The sequence below is a fragment of the Falco rusticolus genome, chromosome 14 (assembly GCF_015220075.1).
Source record: "Falco rusticolus isolate bFalRus1 chromosome 14, bFalRus1.pri, whole genome shotgun sequence".
Taxonomy (NCBI): Eukaryota; Metazoa; Chordata; class Aves; order Falconiformes; family Falconidae; genus Falco; species Falco rusticolus.
In genome coordinates this window covers 2,246,907-2,266,680 of record NC_051200.1, presented here as the reverse complement: position 1 = coordinate 2,266,680, position 19,774 = coordinate 2,246,907, and the positions used below count along the sequence as shown (strand labels likewise).

General features: G+C 45.1%; 1 protein-coding gene across 11 annotated transcripts in view; it reads right to left on the bottom strand.

Annotated features, from left to right (window-relative positions):
* Nucleotides 1-19,774, bottom strand: part of ARHGEF9 (Cdc42 guanine nucleotide exchange factor 9) — a 221,301-nt gene that overhangs the window by 59,544 nt on the left and 141,983 nt on the right. For all 11 annotated transcript variants that reach the window (XM_037407890.1, XM_037407892.1, XM_037407900.1 and 8 more), the window contains one exon: nt 10,048-10,227. In XM_037407890.1, coding sequence (XP_037263787.1) covers nt 10,048-10,227 — 180 coding nt within the window. The remainder of the gene's footprint in view (nt 1-10,047; nt 10,228-19,774) is intronic.

Sequence of the window (19,774 nt, the reverse complement as noted above, 5' to 3'; positions counted from 1 at the left end):
CAATCCTGTTGAGCATGAGCATCTATAAGCAACAAGTTGGCTAGAGGGACCTCTAGTCTGAAGCAGTAAGGCTGGTTTTGCAGCTTCAGCTCTCAAATTCTCTTGTGCCTGTGCTGAGAAGGAGCCGGATTGCGCTGGGGCAAGGGAAGGCTGCACTCAGTGTTAATTGTGTCCTCTGACCCAACACCACCACTCCAAGCCAGATCTTCTCTGCTTCACTGACCTGCTCGCTCAAACCGCAACGATGGTGTGCTGCAGGCGACAGTAAGGTGGAAGAGGCAAACTGGGGGTGACACTGTTTTTTTCCAGTAACTTACCACATGTAGTTGATTTAAACAATGCTGCAAAGGTTCCTGTTTTAGCCCGGTCCATATCACCTGTAAGTAGGGTGATCTCTATGTTTTAGGTACACACCTCTCCCAGGAATGCTCTCCTGCCTGAAATGCTCGACCTCCATCTGCTGTGGACAACAGCTGAGATACCACTAATGGAAAAAGGGCACTCTCTTCCCCAGATTTTCCAACATACACTGGACACAAATATACAGATGTACCTCCCTCCCAGTGCAAATGTCTTTTTTTAATAAAAGAAACTTCAAAACTCTAGTTTGACCTCATCTCCCCAGTCTTTTCTGCTCAGGAGGGGTGGCTGCCACCACTGTGACGCTCCTTTGGGACTTCCCATAGAGCCTAGATGGGACTTCAGTTCCCTGGCAGCTTGTCAGCTCTGCTGCTCACCTGGGTTTCAAGAAGCCTCTCCAGGCTCCTGTCCTGTCCTCCTCAGCTGTTAGGGGCAGCGGCTTGGCACGGACGGGGCTTTGGGATACCAGACTAAATTCCTGTATCCAATGCCACCTTATTTTTAAAGAATAAACAGAAACAGCTGTTCAGCAATCAACAAGAACCCTACAACAATAAATTAGCCTTCAGTGCCTTTTTGAATACCTCTGCAATGCAAAAAATCATGGGCTCTGAAATAATCTGGCATTGTGTGGGTCTCCCCCACACCATCAAAAGGTCCAGCACGACAAACTATGAAGCTTGCCCTAAGAACCCTTTCAAACGCTTTGTATTAAGAATTAATTAAACCAACAAAAACTACAAAGAGAAAAAATTCAAGTTGCATAATGCTAGTCCTAAGTGATGTTTCACATTGAAAGGCCGCCCTGCATGTGGAGACAAACAGGCTTATGAGGCTCACAGTCCTATTTCAAAATTCAACCCTAATTAGGAAGTCATGACCAGCTCCTGCATAACATAGTAATTTGCAGAGGCAGATAAAAGTAAAATACTCAAATAAAAAAGTCCCTTTAGCCTAAGGACCCAGTTCTGGGAGCCAGAGAGCACTGATCATTTCACCGTGCTAGTTAGCATTATATGTGATTTATATCCTTTTTAAAAAGGAACCCAGGGAAGACCCAGGGAGCTACCGGCCAGTTTGTCTCACCCTCGTGCCTGGAGAGATCATGGAGCAGACCCTCCTCGGAACTATGCTAAGGCACATGGAAAATAGGGAGGTGACTGGTGACAGCCAACGTGGCTTCACTAAAGGCAAATCGTGCCTGACAGACTTGGTGGCCCTCTACAACAGGGTTACGGTGTTGGTGGATAAAGAGCAACTGACATCATCTACCTGGACTTGTGCAAAGTATTTGACACTGTTCCACATGACATCCTTGTCTCTAAATTGGAGAGACATGGATTTGATGGATGGACCACTCAGTGGGTAAGGAATAGGTGGGATGGTCACACTCAAAGGGTTGCGGTCAAGGGCTCAAAGTTCAAGTGGAGACAAGTGGTGCTCCTCAGGGGTCAGCACTGGCACCAGTGCTATTTAACAGCTTTGTCAGCAACATGGACAGTGGGGTTGAGCGCACCCTCAGCAAGTTTGCCAACGACACCAAGCTGGCGGTGCAGTCAACCCGCTGGAGGGCAGGGATGGCATCCAGAGGGACCTTGACTCGCTGGAGGCGGGCCCATGTGAACCTCATGAAGTTCGACAAGGCCAAGTGCAAGGTCCTGCACATGGGCTGGGGCAATCCCAAGCACAAACACAGGCTGGGTGGAGAATGGACTGAGGAGAAGGGCTTGGGGATGCTGGTGGATGAGAAGCTCAATGTGACCCAGCAATGTGCACTTGCAGCACAGAAAGCCAGCCAGATCTGGGCTGCATCAAAAGCAGCGTGGCCAGCAGGGTGAGGAGGTGATTCTCCTCCTCTGCTCTGGGGCCCCCAACATCAGGAGAACATGGACCTGTCAGAGCGAGTCCAGAGGGGGCCATGAAGGTGATCAGAGCGCTGGAGCACCTCTCCCAGGAAGACAGGCTGAGGGAGCTGGGGTGGTTCAGCCTGGAGAGGAGAAGGCTCCAGGCAGACCATAGAGCAGCCTCCCAGTACCTGCTGGGGCTGACAAGAAAGCTGGGGAGGGACTTTTTACAAGGGCCTGTAGTGACAGGACAAGGGGCAACGGCTTTAAACTGAAAGAGGGTCAGTTTGGATTAGATACAAGGCAGAAATTCTTAACTGTGGGGGTGGTGAGACAGTGGCCCAGGCTGCCCAGAGCAGCTGTGGGTGCCCCATCCCTGGCAGTGCCCAAGGCCAGGCTGGACGGGGCTGGGAGCAGCCTGGGCTGGGGGGAGGTGTCCCTGCCCACTGCAGGGGGCTGGAACTAGACGGGCTTTCAGTCCCTTCCAACCCAAACCATTCTGTGATATAAAATCTGTAGAAATGTGATTTATCAATTTGCAACTATACCCAAATGGTGCATAAAATCACCAAACAGCACCATTCCAACGCTAGCTGACCTGCAATTATTATATATTTAGATTACTGAATGCATATACTGTATATAGAGGACATTTTACTTGAATAGGCACAGAGGGCTGATCCTCTCATAATAATCAGAAGGCATGATAAAACAAACATTTTACCAGCCATCTGGATTATTAATTTCCTTCCATTGGATACTCACAAGGACAAAACTAGCAGATAATGTGCCATCCTGGATTCTAGCTCACAATTAAATACTGTGGCAGATAAATGATACAGGCAGATCCTTCCAGAGAGCTGTTGCTATTCCACTGCACCTCTGTTCACCAGCGACTTTATAACAAATAGGAGTATGAGCAGCCCAATCTTCAGCAAAACCTGTCACCAAATAGTGGTATTACAGGATCATTAGCCCTACAACAACTGCAAGGGAGTGTAGGAGACTCCAATAACCCTACAGAAACAAGCTGCAGCACAGACCCTCAGGACTATTTTACCCACCTAGCCATGCTGCCCTGTGTGAGCTGCAAGATGTGCCCCTTCTCCCTTCTTCCGTAAACTGGTAGTTAGCCCTCCCTATTTTGATAAGCTGGTAGTTAGCTAGTGCTGTACCCTTGTTTTCAGCCACACGCACTGTATAATATGCCTGTTCAGTTGGATTCTATACCAGATTAAAAAGATCAGTTGCTTATTTGTAATCAAGTAGGGCTCATGGTGCAGAGCTTTGCATAAGTAAAACATCATCAGTCTCGACGTGTCACTCCAGTGATCCGGGCACAGCCTCTCCCTGCCCTCAGGAGGAAGCACAGGCTGTCCTGGGCTCTACAAACACCCAAGGGCAGATGCTTCTCCCTTCCCTGCCTTCAGAGAGGAGGTGAGGCCCTGGCAAGCAGAAGAAGCACAGGGATGCTGCCTGTCCTCCCAGCAGCTGCCCCAGCCTTGCTGCTCTTCTGTGGGCAAGCGGCAGGCATAGCAAAGTGTGGGGCCACGGCTGGGATGCTGTTCAAGGAAACACAGACCACCTTCACAGATCCCTCTTCTAAGATGCGGAATAAGACATCCAGCAGTAGAAGGAAAGGCAGTTAAAGCAAGTTGGTTTTCCCTCCTGTGGTCCTACCACTGTTTTCTCCCGTAGCCTGAAATTTTCCCTCTGTAATCTGGCTCCAGGCTCATTGTCCTTCACCGCCCTCCAGGTCACAGGCTCTTTGATACCTTCTCTTGCCCTCCTGCAGCTGCCCAGCTTCAGCAAACCTACTTCCAGTTCTTCCTCTCCCCTTTAAATCTCTCCATTCCCCACCTCAGAAGTTCCCTTTACCAAAGGTAAGAAATACCCATCACTTGTTTCTGGGAAAGAAGAAAACAGGTGACTCCGTAGGGACAATGTCAGACTGCACCTGTGAACAGGTGAGCAAAAATGGCTCCAACGAACTTGCCCTGTGCTTACTCCCTCCGCCTCCTGCAGTCTAAATGCACAGACTCGCATGGGCTGGAGCTCCACCATGTAGCAAAAGTGGCTTGGACACTGCAATAAACTGGATGTGCTACACTATACTGGCCAAAATACTGTGAGTTAGGGCTCGTCACTCTCCACCCTCCTAAAAACCAAAAGGCCCTGCTGTGTGATGTTACATGTGATGCACAACAGGGAAGAGTGAAAGCTCAGCTGCTCTAGCAGCTCATCACAGAAACCTTGCCAGGCCAAGGAAGCCACTGCTTCATTCAGGGGGAATATCTTCCTTCACTACCAGTTTGGCAGAGGACAGGGAAGGGGCTGTGAAAATCTGTGCCTAGTTTGCCTCATTCTAAGAACGGCCTCAAAACACTGTTTTTACACCTGCAAGGCAGCTTGTACAGGGAAGGGCCCAAGCGCTGGCATTTGAACCTTAGGAGATCTGACGGATGCTGACCTCTCTGAGTGGAATGAGTTGTCATGATAACAGCAGCTGCAATTAGCACAGGCAGTGTTTGAATGCTAAAATGCTGCTTGACTTAAAAAAAAGAAAAAGGAAAACTCACAATTTTTTCTGCAGTGCATCCTGTCGCTGTGGAGTGCTGCTCATGCTGTGTGATACCTCTACCTCTACCAGAAGCTATTTTTATGCTGTATTTGCCACAGGAGAATAAAATCTCCTTTATAAGGTACTGACTGCAGCAGACACTGCAGTACATACCGTTTTGTTTGACCAACAGGTGAATGCTACTTCAGCGTCATCCTCTTTTCTCTGGAAAAATCTCACCTTGACGCCCCTGCCATTGGCACCAAGTAAACACTAACATGATGAGTGCAGAGAACAGAAAAGCAGGTAAGTGATGTGCTGTTGTATCAAGATCCCTACACAGGCAATGAAATTTTAAAGGTGAAAAAAGCGGATGGGACAGCAAGATGTGGGTGGCTCTTGGAAATACGCCCACAATACAGAGCACAATACACAATACACAACTCCTATGAATAAAAGCTAAACCCACCTACCCAAAAAAGTGTACGAGCTGCTGAGCACTAAGATAAGACTTGGGGTTTACAGTCTCCTTTCTAAATAGTGCCTTGAAAGCTTACACTAATTTATCTAGCACTTCTTCAGCAGCAGAAAATAATGTGGGTCAAAGGCAGCTTTTCAGCAGGAAAATCAATCCAAAATTGCAACACTCAGGGAAACCTAGGCAATGATGAGAGAAAACAAGGAGCACTGCTGCACCGATCCACCCCTGCATCTTCTCCTATGTAAAAGGTATGGACTACAAAGACTTCAATACACCATCTTTGCTCAAGCCTTTGGAGGACCATTACCCTTCATTTCTGCACAAAACTCAACAGTCACTGGGCAGTACAAAAAGTTGCAGTAAAACCTCCTCAGCCCCAGATTTGCCCTTTAGCTTAGCCTAATAAATATGAGGAAGGGTCACTGCTGCTGAGGTGAGAAGAAATGTATTCTGGAAACTTAGTCTGCCTCTTGGCATCCAAAGAGATTAAGGAGAGCTTTACAACAAAATAAATCCCCTGCCCTGCCCAGGATGGGTGCATTCTGCCATGTCTCTGTGGAAAGATTTTAGAGCACTAAATGTCCATAAGCTTTCTTTTTTTTATTTCTTTCTCAGTGGAAATATGTTAGAGCTCAAACAGGATGCCATTTGATTTCCTGCATTTGGAGTGTTTGAATCTCACCCCAGCCATTTAGGAGACTTGATGTTAGGCTCTGAATCAAAACTTTGGTTTTGAGACTTAACTGTATTTTCTAAATGAGGCCTTAAGGTACAACAATTGATCCATTTGCAATACTGGACTATTATTTTGTGCTGTAAATTCTTCCCTACAAACACTAAGCCTATTTTTTTTTGAGTAGATGTGGACACTGGATGTGCCGGTATGCCAAAACTCATTTGTACCACATCATGTAAAGACAGCCCAAGGCTATGCCATCCACAAAGGAGACATGAGCAACAAGTAGCATCACCCCTATGAGTATGAAATTCTGTTTAAAATTCATGCTGATTTTTTACAATTGTACCTCCCACCCTCTTAGACCCCTAAAAGTTGACAGGACGTTCAAAGACACTATGCAGCTAATCACAAGACTGATGGTTGCACCCTGTGGCTGTCCAGTGTGCTCACTTGATAACATGTGCTAAAATACAACACAGATCCCTTCATCAGTCCCAAACCCAGCTCATTACTCAGCCTTAAATCTAGTTCTGGAGTTCTCACCTGCCTCTATGAGTTTTCATAACTTCTTCCCTAAGTGCAGCAGCTTCCTGCAGCAAACCATTCACCATTGCTTACTAGCTCCAGATTTTACTTCTCCTATGTTGTGCTTTTTCTCAGAAGTATCACTTTATCACTCAGTTTCTCCTTGAAAGTTTCTGTGCTCCTAAAACTCTATGGCTTTCCTCTCTCCCCCTTTTCTTCCAGCTAAGTCTCAGGCTACTAAGAGGATAACTGCAGGTGTTATGCATGGAGACAACAATTGCATGTGCAGGCAATTCAAGTGTGTTTTTTGTTTGCAACCCCCTAACTATGCATGTAAAAGAGGCCAAGGGAATCAGCAGGTTACCGTTTCCCTCTGCACTTGCAAATGTGATTTTTTCCTGCTATGAGATTTTGTGAGTGCCAAACAGTTTGCCAAAGATTTCCATATGATCTGGCTGGAGAGCAAGAAGTGTCAGACGTCTCACCGCAAACTAGGTTTCCAGCCCAGTTTTGTCCTCAGAAGTGATTCAAATGACTTTTAGAGGAATCTGACTTTGCAGGGATCTACTGCTGCACCCCTTGTTAGTACCTACAAGAGACCTGCAGTCGAAAATATCCTGATATTAATCCTATTTGGTTTCATACCTGCCTGGTCTGTCCTGTCATCCTCATCCCTTACTTGAATTGCTTTTCATCCTCTGCTATGCAACATGATTTTCCCTTTTTCTCCTGTACTTGCATAAGAGAAATGTAGATATAAAGGAAAGCAATTATTTTGCAAGTAAAACTAGAACCACCCAGGCTAAATCAGGCAGTTTTCTGGCATCATCTTAAAAAAGCAGGGCTCAAAGTACAACAGAGAAAAAAACCAGCCTTCTCATTATGAAAGAGTGATCAGCTGAATAAGAAAATCATGGAAAAAAATGGAGAGAACAGTAAAGTGAAAAGGGCTCAGGTTAAATGGTCCTTGGCAGGACCCTGAAGGAGCACAACCCCCCTGCAATGGTCCTGCAAGCAAAAGAGGGCTTACAGGCACCTTCCTTAAAGGCCTCAAAGTCTTTGCAGGCATCTGGTTCAAATTACCAAGAAAGACAGAAAGAGTGAAGAGGGGGGGATATGCAAGAATAGAAATGAAGAGGCAAGCAAGCGACCTCAGCCAGCAGAGGAGAGAAGAACATGACAGCCCAAATGGCAGTTGTTTTCTCAGCACAGGACAACCAGTGAGTGGGCTGCCTCATGGCAGCACACCAAGAAGTGCTGCGTGGAGAAGGCAGCTCTGTTTTGTAAACCCGAGTGGCAAATTTTCCTCTCCAGCCTCCATTGCAGAGCTGTGGACAAACTGTGCCAGAACTCCACTTGCATATTTTTTGAAATGCCTGGTACTTATTTTTAAATATTAATTATCATTCATGGCAGTAAAACCATGCAGTTTCCCCTTTTGGGAGTGCATCAGTTAGTTCCAGGGCAGGTGCCTGGTCCCAGCCCATGCTGAACAAGGATCTCTCAGACAGAATAACCAAGCTGGCCTCTTGCAGAGCTGATGGAAGGATTGAATTTGTTGGAGTAAAGTCAAGCCACGGAGTTGTGACATTAGACAGAACGGGCAGGGAACTTGCCCGGTAAGGCCATCATGATCTTAAGTGCCAAGGTTTGTTCCAGGGTGATGTTCAGACATTTGTGTACAACAGTCTGAAATTAATTGATTCCTCTCCTTTGTTTTTCCCAGTTCCTAAAATCATCCTCTCAGCTCTTGAAAAGCGTAGGGAGAGATGGAAAAGTTCAGCCAAGCTGAATGATCCATGGTTTTGGGCCTTACAGTAAATAGGCTGTTTGTTTAGTCGTTTGGTTTGGGTTTTTTTCAGAAAATGGGATAGTGCAAAGTAAGACTGTTATTAAACCTACCGTGAACAGTACATTTACGACATCACACAACAAAGGACATTAAATCTTTTCCCCAGAATCACAAAGAAAACAGCACTGATAACACACTGAAAAGTTAAACTGGCCCAGAATATTTCAGTCTCTAAATCAAGCAAAAATAATGAGACAGACAATTTTTTCTAATTCAGCCTTTCCAGCAGGCAACACAGATGAGATGTGCTAGACACACAGGTGAGAGCATTTTCTGCAGTAAGATTATAATCTTGATCACAACTGATAAAAATCTGTTTTCCAGGCTTGTTACCTCCACTGGCTGTGAGGTCAGACTCACCGTGTCCTATTCAACAAAATACCAACTTTTTGTTATTCTGGGCCAGAGTAACAGCATAAACTTTTTCACAGAGGCAGCCCACATTCCAGTTCCAGTCACTGATCGCTTGCTCTTAGCACTGGTCAAACCTAGGAGAGACATAAGAGCTGCATCATGAGTACCAAAAGGGAAAAAAGAACTGTGAACCAGGGAGGCAGAAGCAAGCAAAGGTCTGGGTTCCCTTGTTGGTGGTCATTGTGCATCACTAGGAAACACCAGGGCATATATTTGAACCCAGTTTTCCTAATCCATATGGCTATTTCCCTGTTGAAGTGATGTAATCAAACAGGCATGCTGATGATGCACCGTTGCCCAGAATAGGGAGGGTAAGACAGGCAGAGAACTAAAGCAAGCCTGGCATCTCCTTGGGATGCGGCATGGTCTTCAGTGTGCATTTCAGAGAGAACAGTCTTCCCCTTGACACTACCGAGCCTGTCAAACTGCCTGGAAGGCTCAGAGGAAAGTCATCTTTCACACAATTCTGCAAGGCAAAAGAAATCTTCATTTTTTGAACCATATCCCCTAAGCTTCCACAGGAATTAAATCTCTGATCCCACCTATCGAATCCTGCACAGAAAGGAGAGAAGTGCGCAAGGTCAAAGCCAACATCTCGACTCCCTGAGGAAGGCTTGAGAGCGCCCAAATAACGTGGCAGGATCTGACAACAGCAAAAAGGTCATCTTCTTGTCCTTTTGCTTTTTTAACATATACAGAGCAAAAAAATTAAGTGCTTACATTCTTCTTATTTGTAAAAGGCCAGATCACCACTGGAGATGGTTGCGTGCAGCAAAATCTGCTTCAGAAGAAAAAGAGACAAGTAAAATGGTTCCTTGTCTCAATAAAAAAAATAACTAGAGCTGGTCACAGACTAATTAGCAAAGTAATTTTATATCTAAAACTACTGAAGAGTCAAAACACAGCACTGCTTTGGGAAAGGGGAAGGCTGACACCTCCTTTTGCTACACACAGACCAGAAAGCTCATCCAAATGTGGGTCACTTGTAGCTGGCATGAAGTTTTAGGCCCCACCAAATCACCTACTCGTAGCCCACATAATACTTACCTGGTTTTCCAAAGAAGAACTGCTTAAGGAGAGAGGCCGCAGCAGATACACAGCAAAGGCCACTCCCTACCCCAACAGTATAAAAAGAGAGCCGGCACCTATCCCAGCCTCCCTCTACCCCACTCTCATTTCTTTTGAACCTTTGCTCCCCATTTTTCAGACAGAAAACAGACACACTGGAAATAAGCATCAATAACAAACACAGTAACCAGTTCAGTTCATTGATCCTTCTGAGCAGCCTCAGCAGTGATTCATTGTAGCAGTAAAAAGAAGAAAGTCACTCACCCTCACGAAGCTGGCGGGAAACCATCCTTCTTCATCATCGATCTGACCCCACCACCAGTCCTTGTTGGAAGCATCCAGGACCTTGATAACGTCTCCTGCTTTAAACGCCAACTCCCGGTTGGCCATGGTGACGTGATCCCATACTGCCTCAGCACTTACAATAGAACCACCACTGATCAGCTTTGAAAACAGAAAAACAGCAGTCAATAAAAGCTCACCTCCCCCATGCAAGCACATGCACAGCAGCAGCACAGAAAGAAGCACTCAGCCAAAGTAAAACAATTTCCCTCCATTCCAATCCGTAACAATTTCACCCTCCCATGATGTAGTACAGCCCGTGACCGTTCCCGCAGGCTGCCGCCCTGCTCTTAACCATGCCGCACAGGCACCACGTGCGGATGTTCGGTGCCTCTCAGGTCTGGCCCTCTGCATCAGGGAAAGCAGCACCTCCCCTCTCACTGCCACCACCACATCCTACTCATAAGCATGCAGGTCTTTCAAGGTACATGGCTTTCAGGTACAGTTCCATTAGCATGATGTATAGCTGGGAGTTCCCAAAAATGGTTAAACCAAACGACGGTGTCCTGCAAAGGAATTTTCATTTCAGAGCAAGTTTGTTCAGTTAAAGGATCAAGTGTCAGCTCGAGGCTCAGAAAGATTTCCATGCAAATCCAAGCAAAGTTTGCAAAAATATTTAGAAGAACGTGGGGGTTTTATTATTATTTTAAACTGGAAGTTCTGTATTTACAGAGTGCTGGTAATGTACTGCCACCCATTGCTTTTGAACTCTTCAAACTACACAGCAGACAAGAAGGGCAGCGTGGCACCCCACTGACCTGGAGCACAGCCCAGCCCCACAGCACATGCACACCCCACTGCCCACAGGGAACCTGCCGGCACCAGCTGCTGTGACAGTCTTCAAGGGGCAGATACCTGCCCACTAGAAACTGGACTGAGGCCAGACTTGTGTCTGACAGGACCTACTGAATGTTCCTCCACGGTCACCTTAGAGCCAGGCCAGCCCCATGGGAAGTACCCAACCGGTTCTCATTTTCACTGAGAGCCACCTAGTTTTATACATCTAAAACTCCTACTTAATGCCTACAGGAAGGACTCATCCAAACACTGATGCTTGTGTATCCACAAGCCAAATCATCCATCCATGACTGGGACACCCACTGCTCCTCAGAATGAAAATCATGCATTTTTTTAACAGAATAAGAAATTGTGTTTATGTTTTGTCCACTTTAGGAATTCTGCAGTGAACAGTAAGAACTGCCCTAGCAAATACAGACTTCACGCATATGCTTATTAGCTTGTCAGAGCCATCTTGAACCTTGTTCATTAATTCTGCTGAGACACACTGAATATGTACTTGGGCTTGCCTCCAAACCAGAGTTTCAGCTCACAAAGAGCTCAGTGCTGCAACCATTACAGACCTTCCACATGGCAAGACTTTAACAGCCACAGATACCCTTTCAATTTAGGCAAGCAATACAAGGCATAAAGATTATAAACCGCTGCAGCGGTTATGCAAGTGTAGAAGCTCTGGGAATGGTTAGAGAGCTCTAACGGCTCTTTTATAAGTTTGGCTTACCAAAATACTTGCTAATAACTACCTGCACAGTACAGTCTAGCAGGAAACCTTCTAGCACTGCTGCAGGGTTCTCAGCATAAACATACAAGAACATTCACGTCCCTACAGGCAAGTTGGTCAACAGATTAAAAGACCCGATTTACAGTTTTCCTTGAACTGACTTTCCTTTAAGAAATCAAGATCCTTAGTTTTGTGACAATTACAACTGTAGTTTCAGCTCTTCAATTATTAGTCAATTTTACATAAAGCAGCAAGATCTAAGAAAGCCTAACATGACATTCAGTGCCTTTTATCCACAAAGCCAAGATGTATCTAGTCAGTGGACCTCTCTTCTTCCTGCAGTAAAGTAAAAGAATGTTCTTTCTACTTCCATTTTGACAAAATGTCTTTTCTAATTCAAAACCAGCTGTAAAAGAAACATGGCTTCTTCGTACATTATATAGGGGACTTCTAAACACGAGCCTCAAGATCACCTGATAGTAGACTGAAAAGAAAGAAACGGGTTAATAACAAGCTCTCATTGAGGAGTTGCGCAATGGACCTAATTGATGTGCTGAACTCATCACAGAGGCCATCTACTGTATTAGTGTGGGTTTATCTCGTGTTTGGGCTTTTGGTACAGAGCTGCAAGGAGCTGGGCACCAGAGGATCCCATCCAAACCAGTGCCAGCTGAAGTCAGATGGTGTAGGTCCCTCAGTTCACCCCAGTTCCAGGCTCTCATTTAGGAAAGTAGGGTAGCCACATCAGGAAAAATAAGTTATAAAAATTGATTTCCAATTCCAGTACAACAGCTGAATGCTCAGCTATTAATATCATGAATATGAATGCACATAGTGATATGTTTCAGCTCTTCCTCACAAAACCTTGCGATGCTTTAAATGAAGGTGTCTAGATGCTTTCCTAAATACATATCAGTTCAAACCACAAAGAAGCCCAAGAGGGATCTCGAAGGAATGAAGACTTCACAGCTGAAGAAAACCCCCTCAATATACTCAAGACCAGTCAACAGCTGTCTGTTCTGCCAGGACCAAGCTCTTCTCCTTCGCTGGTATTTCGCTTTGCTGTATTTATGGACAATGTTCGGCCTGTGGTTTCCCCAGTTAACCAAGCTCTGCTCTCTCAGCCTGGCTCTCCAGCAGATGGCTCTTCCTCTCCCTGAGCATTTCACTACCTCTTTTAGGCACCTAGATATTTTGCCTGCATCTTTCTTGAACGTAGATGACCAGAACTGTAAATACTATTCCCAAAGAGACCTTATCAGAGATTTTGAAACAGCATGAAGTACTGCAGTGTCACAGAAATCTTGCACTAATATATAACATTACCCCCCTTTTCCCATGGCTACCTCCCACCAGTGGCTCATGGTGATCTTACATTTAGCTTATCTAAATAAATGAGGTAGAGTACATTCTCCTTGTGTAGAAAAACAGTTTTCTTGTAAAAAAATAAAACAGGTTGGCCTGACACACTCCTTTTGTTAATGCCATTGGGTATTTTAGTCCATTTTTCACTGATGATGAACCAGGAACAGAGCTATTACGCAAAAGCCGTGTTTCATCCTTTTCTGCTTCAGCTGACATAGACTTTGCTGTCACTTCACACACAGGCAGTTCTAGGCACAAACTGCCACAGAAACATCACTGAAACCAAACTTCAGAGGGATTGTGTTATAGAGCCTCCTAGCCTACTTTGCAAAAGTGCATTTCCGAGCCTGAGGCACAAAATCCCAGCTCCAAGGAGCATGGCCTGGCTACGGCAAGGGCTGACAGGGACTTGCCGAGGGCCAGAAAAGCAGAGGGGGGTGCCTGGCCTTTTTCTGTTGTTAATGCAGTGTTCTGGAAGGTGCTTTCAGTGGATGTCAGGAGCTGAGGTGGCTTTGCAAAGTAATTCTTGATACTCAAGGAGAAAGGCTGTAAATTCTTGGTTTTCACATTGTAGTGCCAGTAGACAGAAAAAAGGGCCCTTTAGCTGGTCCTTTCCAGTCCCTGGTCCGTGTCCTTAGCCCAAGAAAGGGATCCATATGCCAGCAAGCCTGCAAGCAAGCCCTGGCCTTCCCAAATACAAATACACTTCAGCCTGTGAAATAAGGGCGGTAGCAGGATGGCAGAATTCAAGTTCCTGCCATCACACATGCTGGGCCCACTGAGAGAACATCAGAGTCTAAAATTAAAAGATCCAGTTTAATTTATTTTGCAAGACATCTTGCTGCATCTGTGGAGCTGTCTGACTCAGGGCAGGGTTACAGAGACAGAATCTGACATCTGCAGCAGCAAGAGATGATAAACTAGAGAAAGGTCAGGATAAAATATTATTTTCTGAGAATTCAACACAGGAGCTCTTTACTGCAGAAAGTTCACGTCTATTGGTTTCAAATCTGGGTCTTAGCACTGCGGTCACACATACTCCACCGAAGACCTCAAAAGGGACTTATCTCCCATAATTTTAGATGTCTACCACACAGCATCTAAGAGTCATCTGGACTCCTTTATAAGCAGTGAAGAGAAAGAGACACATCTGGAGTGTGATTCATCTCAGCAATTTCAGTTGCCTACCTTCGAGTGAGGTGAATCATGCCCTAGAAATTACTATTACTCTGTGCTTAATTGGGTGATGCAGAAGTTTACACTTCCAATGTCTTATGTTCATCCCATCCACAATTTGGCCATCACTAAAAAGGGTAACAAAGAACTAGATTTAACAATAATAATCACAATAGGAATAGCCAAATATTAAATCATACTCTCCCAGATACAGCAGTTTCTCAGTATGTGAAGGCTGTTGTAAATAAAATCATGTTCTCCGTGCCTACCGGAAGAATTCACAAAATCTCAGTCTTTAAATTTATAATAACAAGAACACAGATATTTGGGAAAAGTGTTCTACTCATAAGAAGAGAGAGGCGGCTAGAAGAAATGCAATAGGTGATAATAATACTAAGTACATTTGGTTTTGACATACCCTGAATACTGCTTGTCTTCAAGGTGAAAGTCCTAGCTCCCATTAAAATCAATCATTCTTGCCATTGGTTGCTCAAACTGAAGAGCCCAAAGAGAAAAGTTCCCCAACACTCTCACCATCTAACATCAATGCAGGAGAAATGCCCAAGAGCACTCCTTAACAGCAGACCTGAGAATAATTTTTAGTGTTTTACAGAGACTTCAGAGCACTGCCAACCACTTTCTGTCTGGGGTGAAGAAAAAAAAAAAAAAAACCAAAAAAACAGTAGGCAGAAGACTGGATTAACCACTGGGATGTTGTGCATGGTCTAGGGACCAGAGTCACTGTTCATCATGGATCCTTCTTCACCTCCTAGCAAACACCTGGTCATGGCCAAAGGTAAGTCCCAGAACAGAGATTTGAGGTGTACTTCTATGTCCCAGCGCCAGAAATAAATAAACTTAATGAGGAAAACGAAAAAGGGAAAAAAGACAATGTTCTCTCTAATTATATGCACAGCTGACATTTCTGGAACACACACTAAGAACATGGGGCATTATCAGTGTATTGCCAGGATCGCACGCATCAGCCTTTCCAGGGATTTTCATCACAGGTTTCCAAAGCACTCTGTAAACCTCCAATAATTCAGTCACAAACCCTCACTCTAAAGATGCTTCTTTAAGATGCTACTAACGCTCATGTAAAGCAGGTGAATGCTTTCACAATAGCAAGTAAAGTTAGTGGGGAAAAAATATTCCTACTCAAGGTCTGCGTGTATTTTCCTTTCTCTTCTAGTCTGGTGTTATTTCCAGGATGGAACATGGCCACTGGAAATACTGAATTACATTAGAGCTGCTGCCAAAATAAAATGACAACAACAAACAATAAAAAAGGGTTTCAGAGGACTCTGCAAGTCATGACCTCTGGGATGCAGTACCACCAGCGCGTGCCAGCTGAGAGCTCCTGATGCTGGCACACTGTGGCATGCCATGGCAGAGATGCTGAAGGCTGTAGCACAGCAAAGGAGCTGTGGTACATTGTTGCAAAACCTGTGCTGAGCTCACCTAGCTGTGACTGTCCTCAGCAGTGTTGGGAAAGCTCAGAAATACCCGTATGACAAATGATCCTGACTGTCTCCTTTCCTTGCGCTTTCCAAAGACCTCAGCCAAAGGGGAAGGATTGTCATTAATGCCACAGGGGGAGATCCCAAGGAATGTAAGAGCTCAAAAGTGGTACTTCAGCTCTGGAATTTGCAAATTGTTTTACTTTTTGGGTTTTTTTGGCTATTCCTTTGTGTCACTGCTATCAAGATAAAGTAACTCTTCCCATCAAAGTAAGCAGGAAAATTAAAAGAGAAGGATTAACAGGAACAACACCCTGTTAAATGATGTGGTAGAATCACTCTGCCTGACCCCACTACTAAAGCAAGTCTGGAGCAAACCTGCATGACCTGAAGGAGAGGAAAGGGAAGGGAGAAGCCGTGAAAGACCCTCCTGCAGCAGCAGGTCCCACACACCTTGTCACCTCCTGTCTTGCAGTCTGTATCTATAGCACATCCTGACCAAAAAAGCTCAGGATCACCACCTAGGATGTTTTTCTAAACTACATTTCAGAAAGTGACCTCTAAACCAAGGTTCACAACTTGTCCCAGGCTACTGCAGGCTTTAAATCTACCACCCATGAACCTGCTGTATCGCTGCAAAGGGACTTGGCTCCAGCTTTACAAGATGCGGCCTCTTGGAAGAACAGTTTGGGGAATGGGTGAGCCTCTGCCTCCAATGTATCTGGTGCATTCTCCCTGACTTTGCTCACTTCCAAAGCCCAGAAGCACAGTTGGAGGCTAACATCTGCTCCTTCTCCCCAACTGCCCGCAGTGAGGCAGCCGAGCATGAAACGTGTTTCAGTGAAATCAGTCATTATTGCAGAATTTTGCTAAGTAGTCCCAGTTAATCAACACTTACTTCTTATGGGCTAATTTCAAAAAGAAATTGGGGACTTACTGGTCCCTGGAGACTGAAGTAGGCACCAAATAGCAGTTCTCTTTTCGGAGGGGTGCTTTAGTTTGAGGGTAGGCCACACAAACCACTATTACCTGTCCATACCTCTTCCAGGGATAAACCATCATTGTTAGTTAGCCCACAAGATTCAGCATCTAATTTCCAGCACAGAGTTTCTCACTAATCAAAAATTAACTTAATGAAGAGTCACCTTCCCAAAAAAACCCAAAGAAATCTATCATATATCACCCATCTCCTTAGAAAATTCTAAGTACCTACAAAGTTTCTAGGACCATGGCCCCTGGGTAATACGAATAATCTGAAGGCAGGGAAATATTTCTCTATTAGATCATTTATTAATACATCAACAGAGTTGTAATAGAAAAAAAAAAAAAAAAAAGCTCTGGGAAGTTCCCTTTCAAATCAGCATTACATAAACTACGTACTCCTCCACAGCAGCGGGAAAGCAGGAATAGGGAGCAGGCTGTGAAAGGGAGATGGAGAAACGTGGTGAGACTATGCCATTTGTTCAAATTGTTCTTGTACAGACATGCCCTTTATTTAGACAACATAAAAGCACTGTAAAATAACAATAGCATTTCCCACTGTATTCAACGGGCCCTTCCATAATGGCAGCAGCCAAAACATCTTAAAACAAGAATATACAGAGTGCTGGCATTCAAAATAAAGAAATCAATGCTCAAAGGAGCCCCAGCAGAACAGGAGACATAAACGATCTGCAAACCTCCAGCCAAATGAGAATACCACTTCGCTGCCCGTGTTCCCAGAAGAAAAGCACCTCACACTGCTTTACCCTCTAGTGTTTTAATTGCATTGCTCCTTCACAAGCAGTAACGCTTACAACGCAGATTGATAGGGCTGTTAACAGCAATGCTGTCCCCTTAAAGATTTCCCAAAGAGGCATTCAAAGCTCTGCTGAGATCCACTCATATGTCTCCCCCATGAAAACCACATATACGGCACGAGCACGGGCGCAGTGTGATGGGGTGCTCACCTGAGCTGCACAGACAACACCAGCTGCAGCCCACGTTTCAGCCCAGTGTGTCACTGGTTTTCACAGCTAGGACAGGTTCACTCAGTTGATGGAGCAGACAAAAAGGAAGTGTACAAGGAAATGTCACCCCACCCCATCATGTTGTACTTTTGTTCTTTATGTATAATCTCCCCACAGTCCCTTTGATTGTGTATTTATTTTTAAACCTCTCATCAGAAATTATACAAACTGAATAAAGCCAAATCACAGTGAATTTGCCACACGGCTCATTCATAAAACAAATGGGAGGGCATTTCCACTTGATTTGCTTATTCTCTGAAGAGGTGCAATCACACAAAGGTTAAGCACGAGGCAAAGAATTTCCCTTTCTGCTTTCAAGCCCTTTGATGAATTTAACTAATGGCTGGATTTCAGCTGAAAGAGGCTGATTGGAGTGAGAGAGCCTCTGATAGCCCCATATTCTGGAAAGACTGTCACACTTGGTTGGAAGCTTTATGTCTCTATCTAAAGGTGGAGAATCAGTACAGACTTAAAGGTTCTGGGTTATTGTATTTTCCATTGGTTTCAATTTTCTTGAAAAGGTATCACCTGGCACACATGAAATCACTTGGCCTCATACAGGGTACAATAGGAGACTCCAGGGTACGGTATTAGTCTTATTGTCCATCTTATTATGGTTATTGTCCATTCCTATTAACAGCTGCAACACAGAGCTGCATACAGTAACTGGAGAGCTGAGAGTGAATGAGGAAAAGGACTAGCATTGCCCGTGCAGTTTTTAATTGGCTCTGGAGCGCCAGTGAGCCCTCCACTTTGATGGTACGTATGTCACCATAATTGCTTTCCAATCCCTTTTGCGAACTGGGCACATTAAGCCTGCCCTTGCCTGATGACATATCTTTCACATAGAGTAATTAAAAATAACCACTAACCATAATCTTTTAACTCAGATAAATGATGAGATTGGTTCTGGGACTCAAAAGTTTCAACTGCTCCAGGGAAAACAGCACCTTCCGTCAAACACAGCAGAGCAGCCCACAGCACCTCACTGACCTGGGGCCAAGCCAGGCTGTCAGCAGGGATCCCTCGTTACAGTGCATGGGAACAAATGGCTAAACACTCTTCAAGTTCTAAACCTAAAATATCTGCACAAATCCCAGTTTTCTGACCCCAGAAGGGACTCCTCACATTCCTCAATGAAGGCCGTAACCACCTCAAACACCTAGAGCTGTACTGGAAGCCCTGTGGTCAGTGGGCTAAAGTTGTGCTTTGATTTATGCCCAGTTTAATCATACTGGGCTGAGCCTGCAGTACACTGTACGGGTGGGGGAAGCAGTCAGGATTACCAAGCAATGTTTCCAGTGTTAATAAAGCATCAGCCCAGCCCTGCTGCTCGCTGCGGCAGCAAACATTGTGCCAGATAACATCGAAGCATTTCGTACAGACCACTGCAGGACTCAGGAAGACAGATACAGTTATCTCTCAATTACCCAAGGTGCAGAATAACGCAGATAAGCAAAACGGATATTACAAAATATATATAAATTAGGCTCTGAGAATGTACAGTGAAGGGCAAGAGGCTGCTGTGGAGCACTGAGCCCTGAGCTAAGGGACCCTGCGAGGAGGTACAGCATAGAGCACTCAGCTGCACCAAGATCACCCTGAGCATCCCTATGCCCATGGTGTAGCTAATCCGTAACCTCACAGCCCATTCACGGATAACCAAGACTTGACTGGAAATGTCAGGAATGCCAAATCTAGATTCATTTTACCCAAGAAGCTTGTTCTTACTGAAATTGCAAAGCAAAAGTCTTCTCTCCCACAGAGCAGACTGGCTGACTGTAGGCAAACTGAGTTCCTCTGAACAACTGAACGGTTTTGCAGGGAGAGATGACTTTTGCTCTGAGGAAGGCAAGAGCGCTTGATGGTTTAGAGATTATTTATTTTAAGATGTACATCACCTGTTACTCCGGGGCATGGGAGTTTCCAAAGCAAAAAGGTATTAAGGAGCAAATGACAGAAATTAGCCCCAGTGGATTGCATTATTCAACACAACACAGCAGCAGACAGATCTGTTCATCCCAGACGTGGAGGCTTTACCCCTGAAGCTGCAGGAGAACGGGCACCAGCCACCACAAAGCTGGTGACACACAGCTAAGCCATCCCAGCTCTGCTTAGCA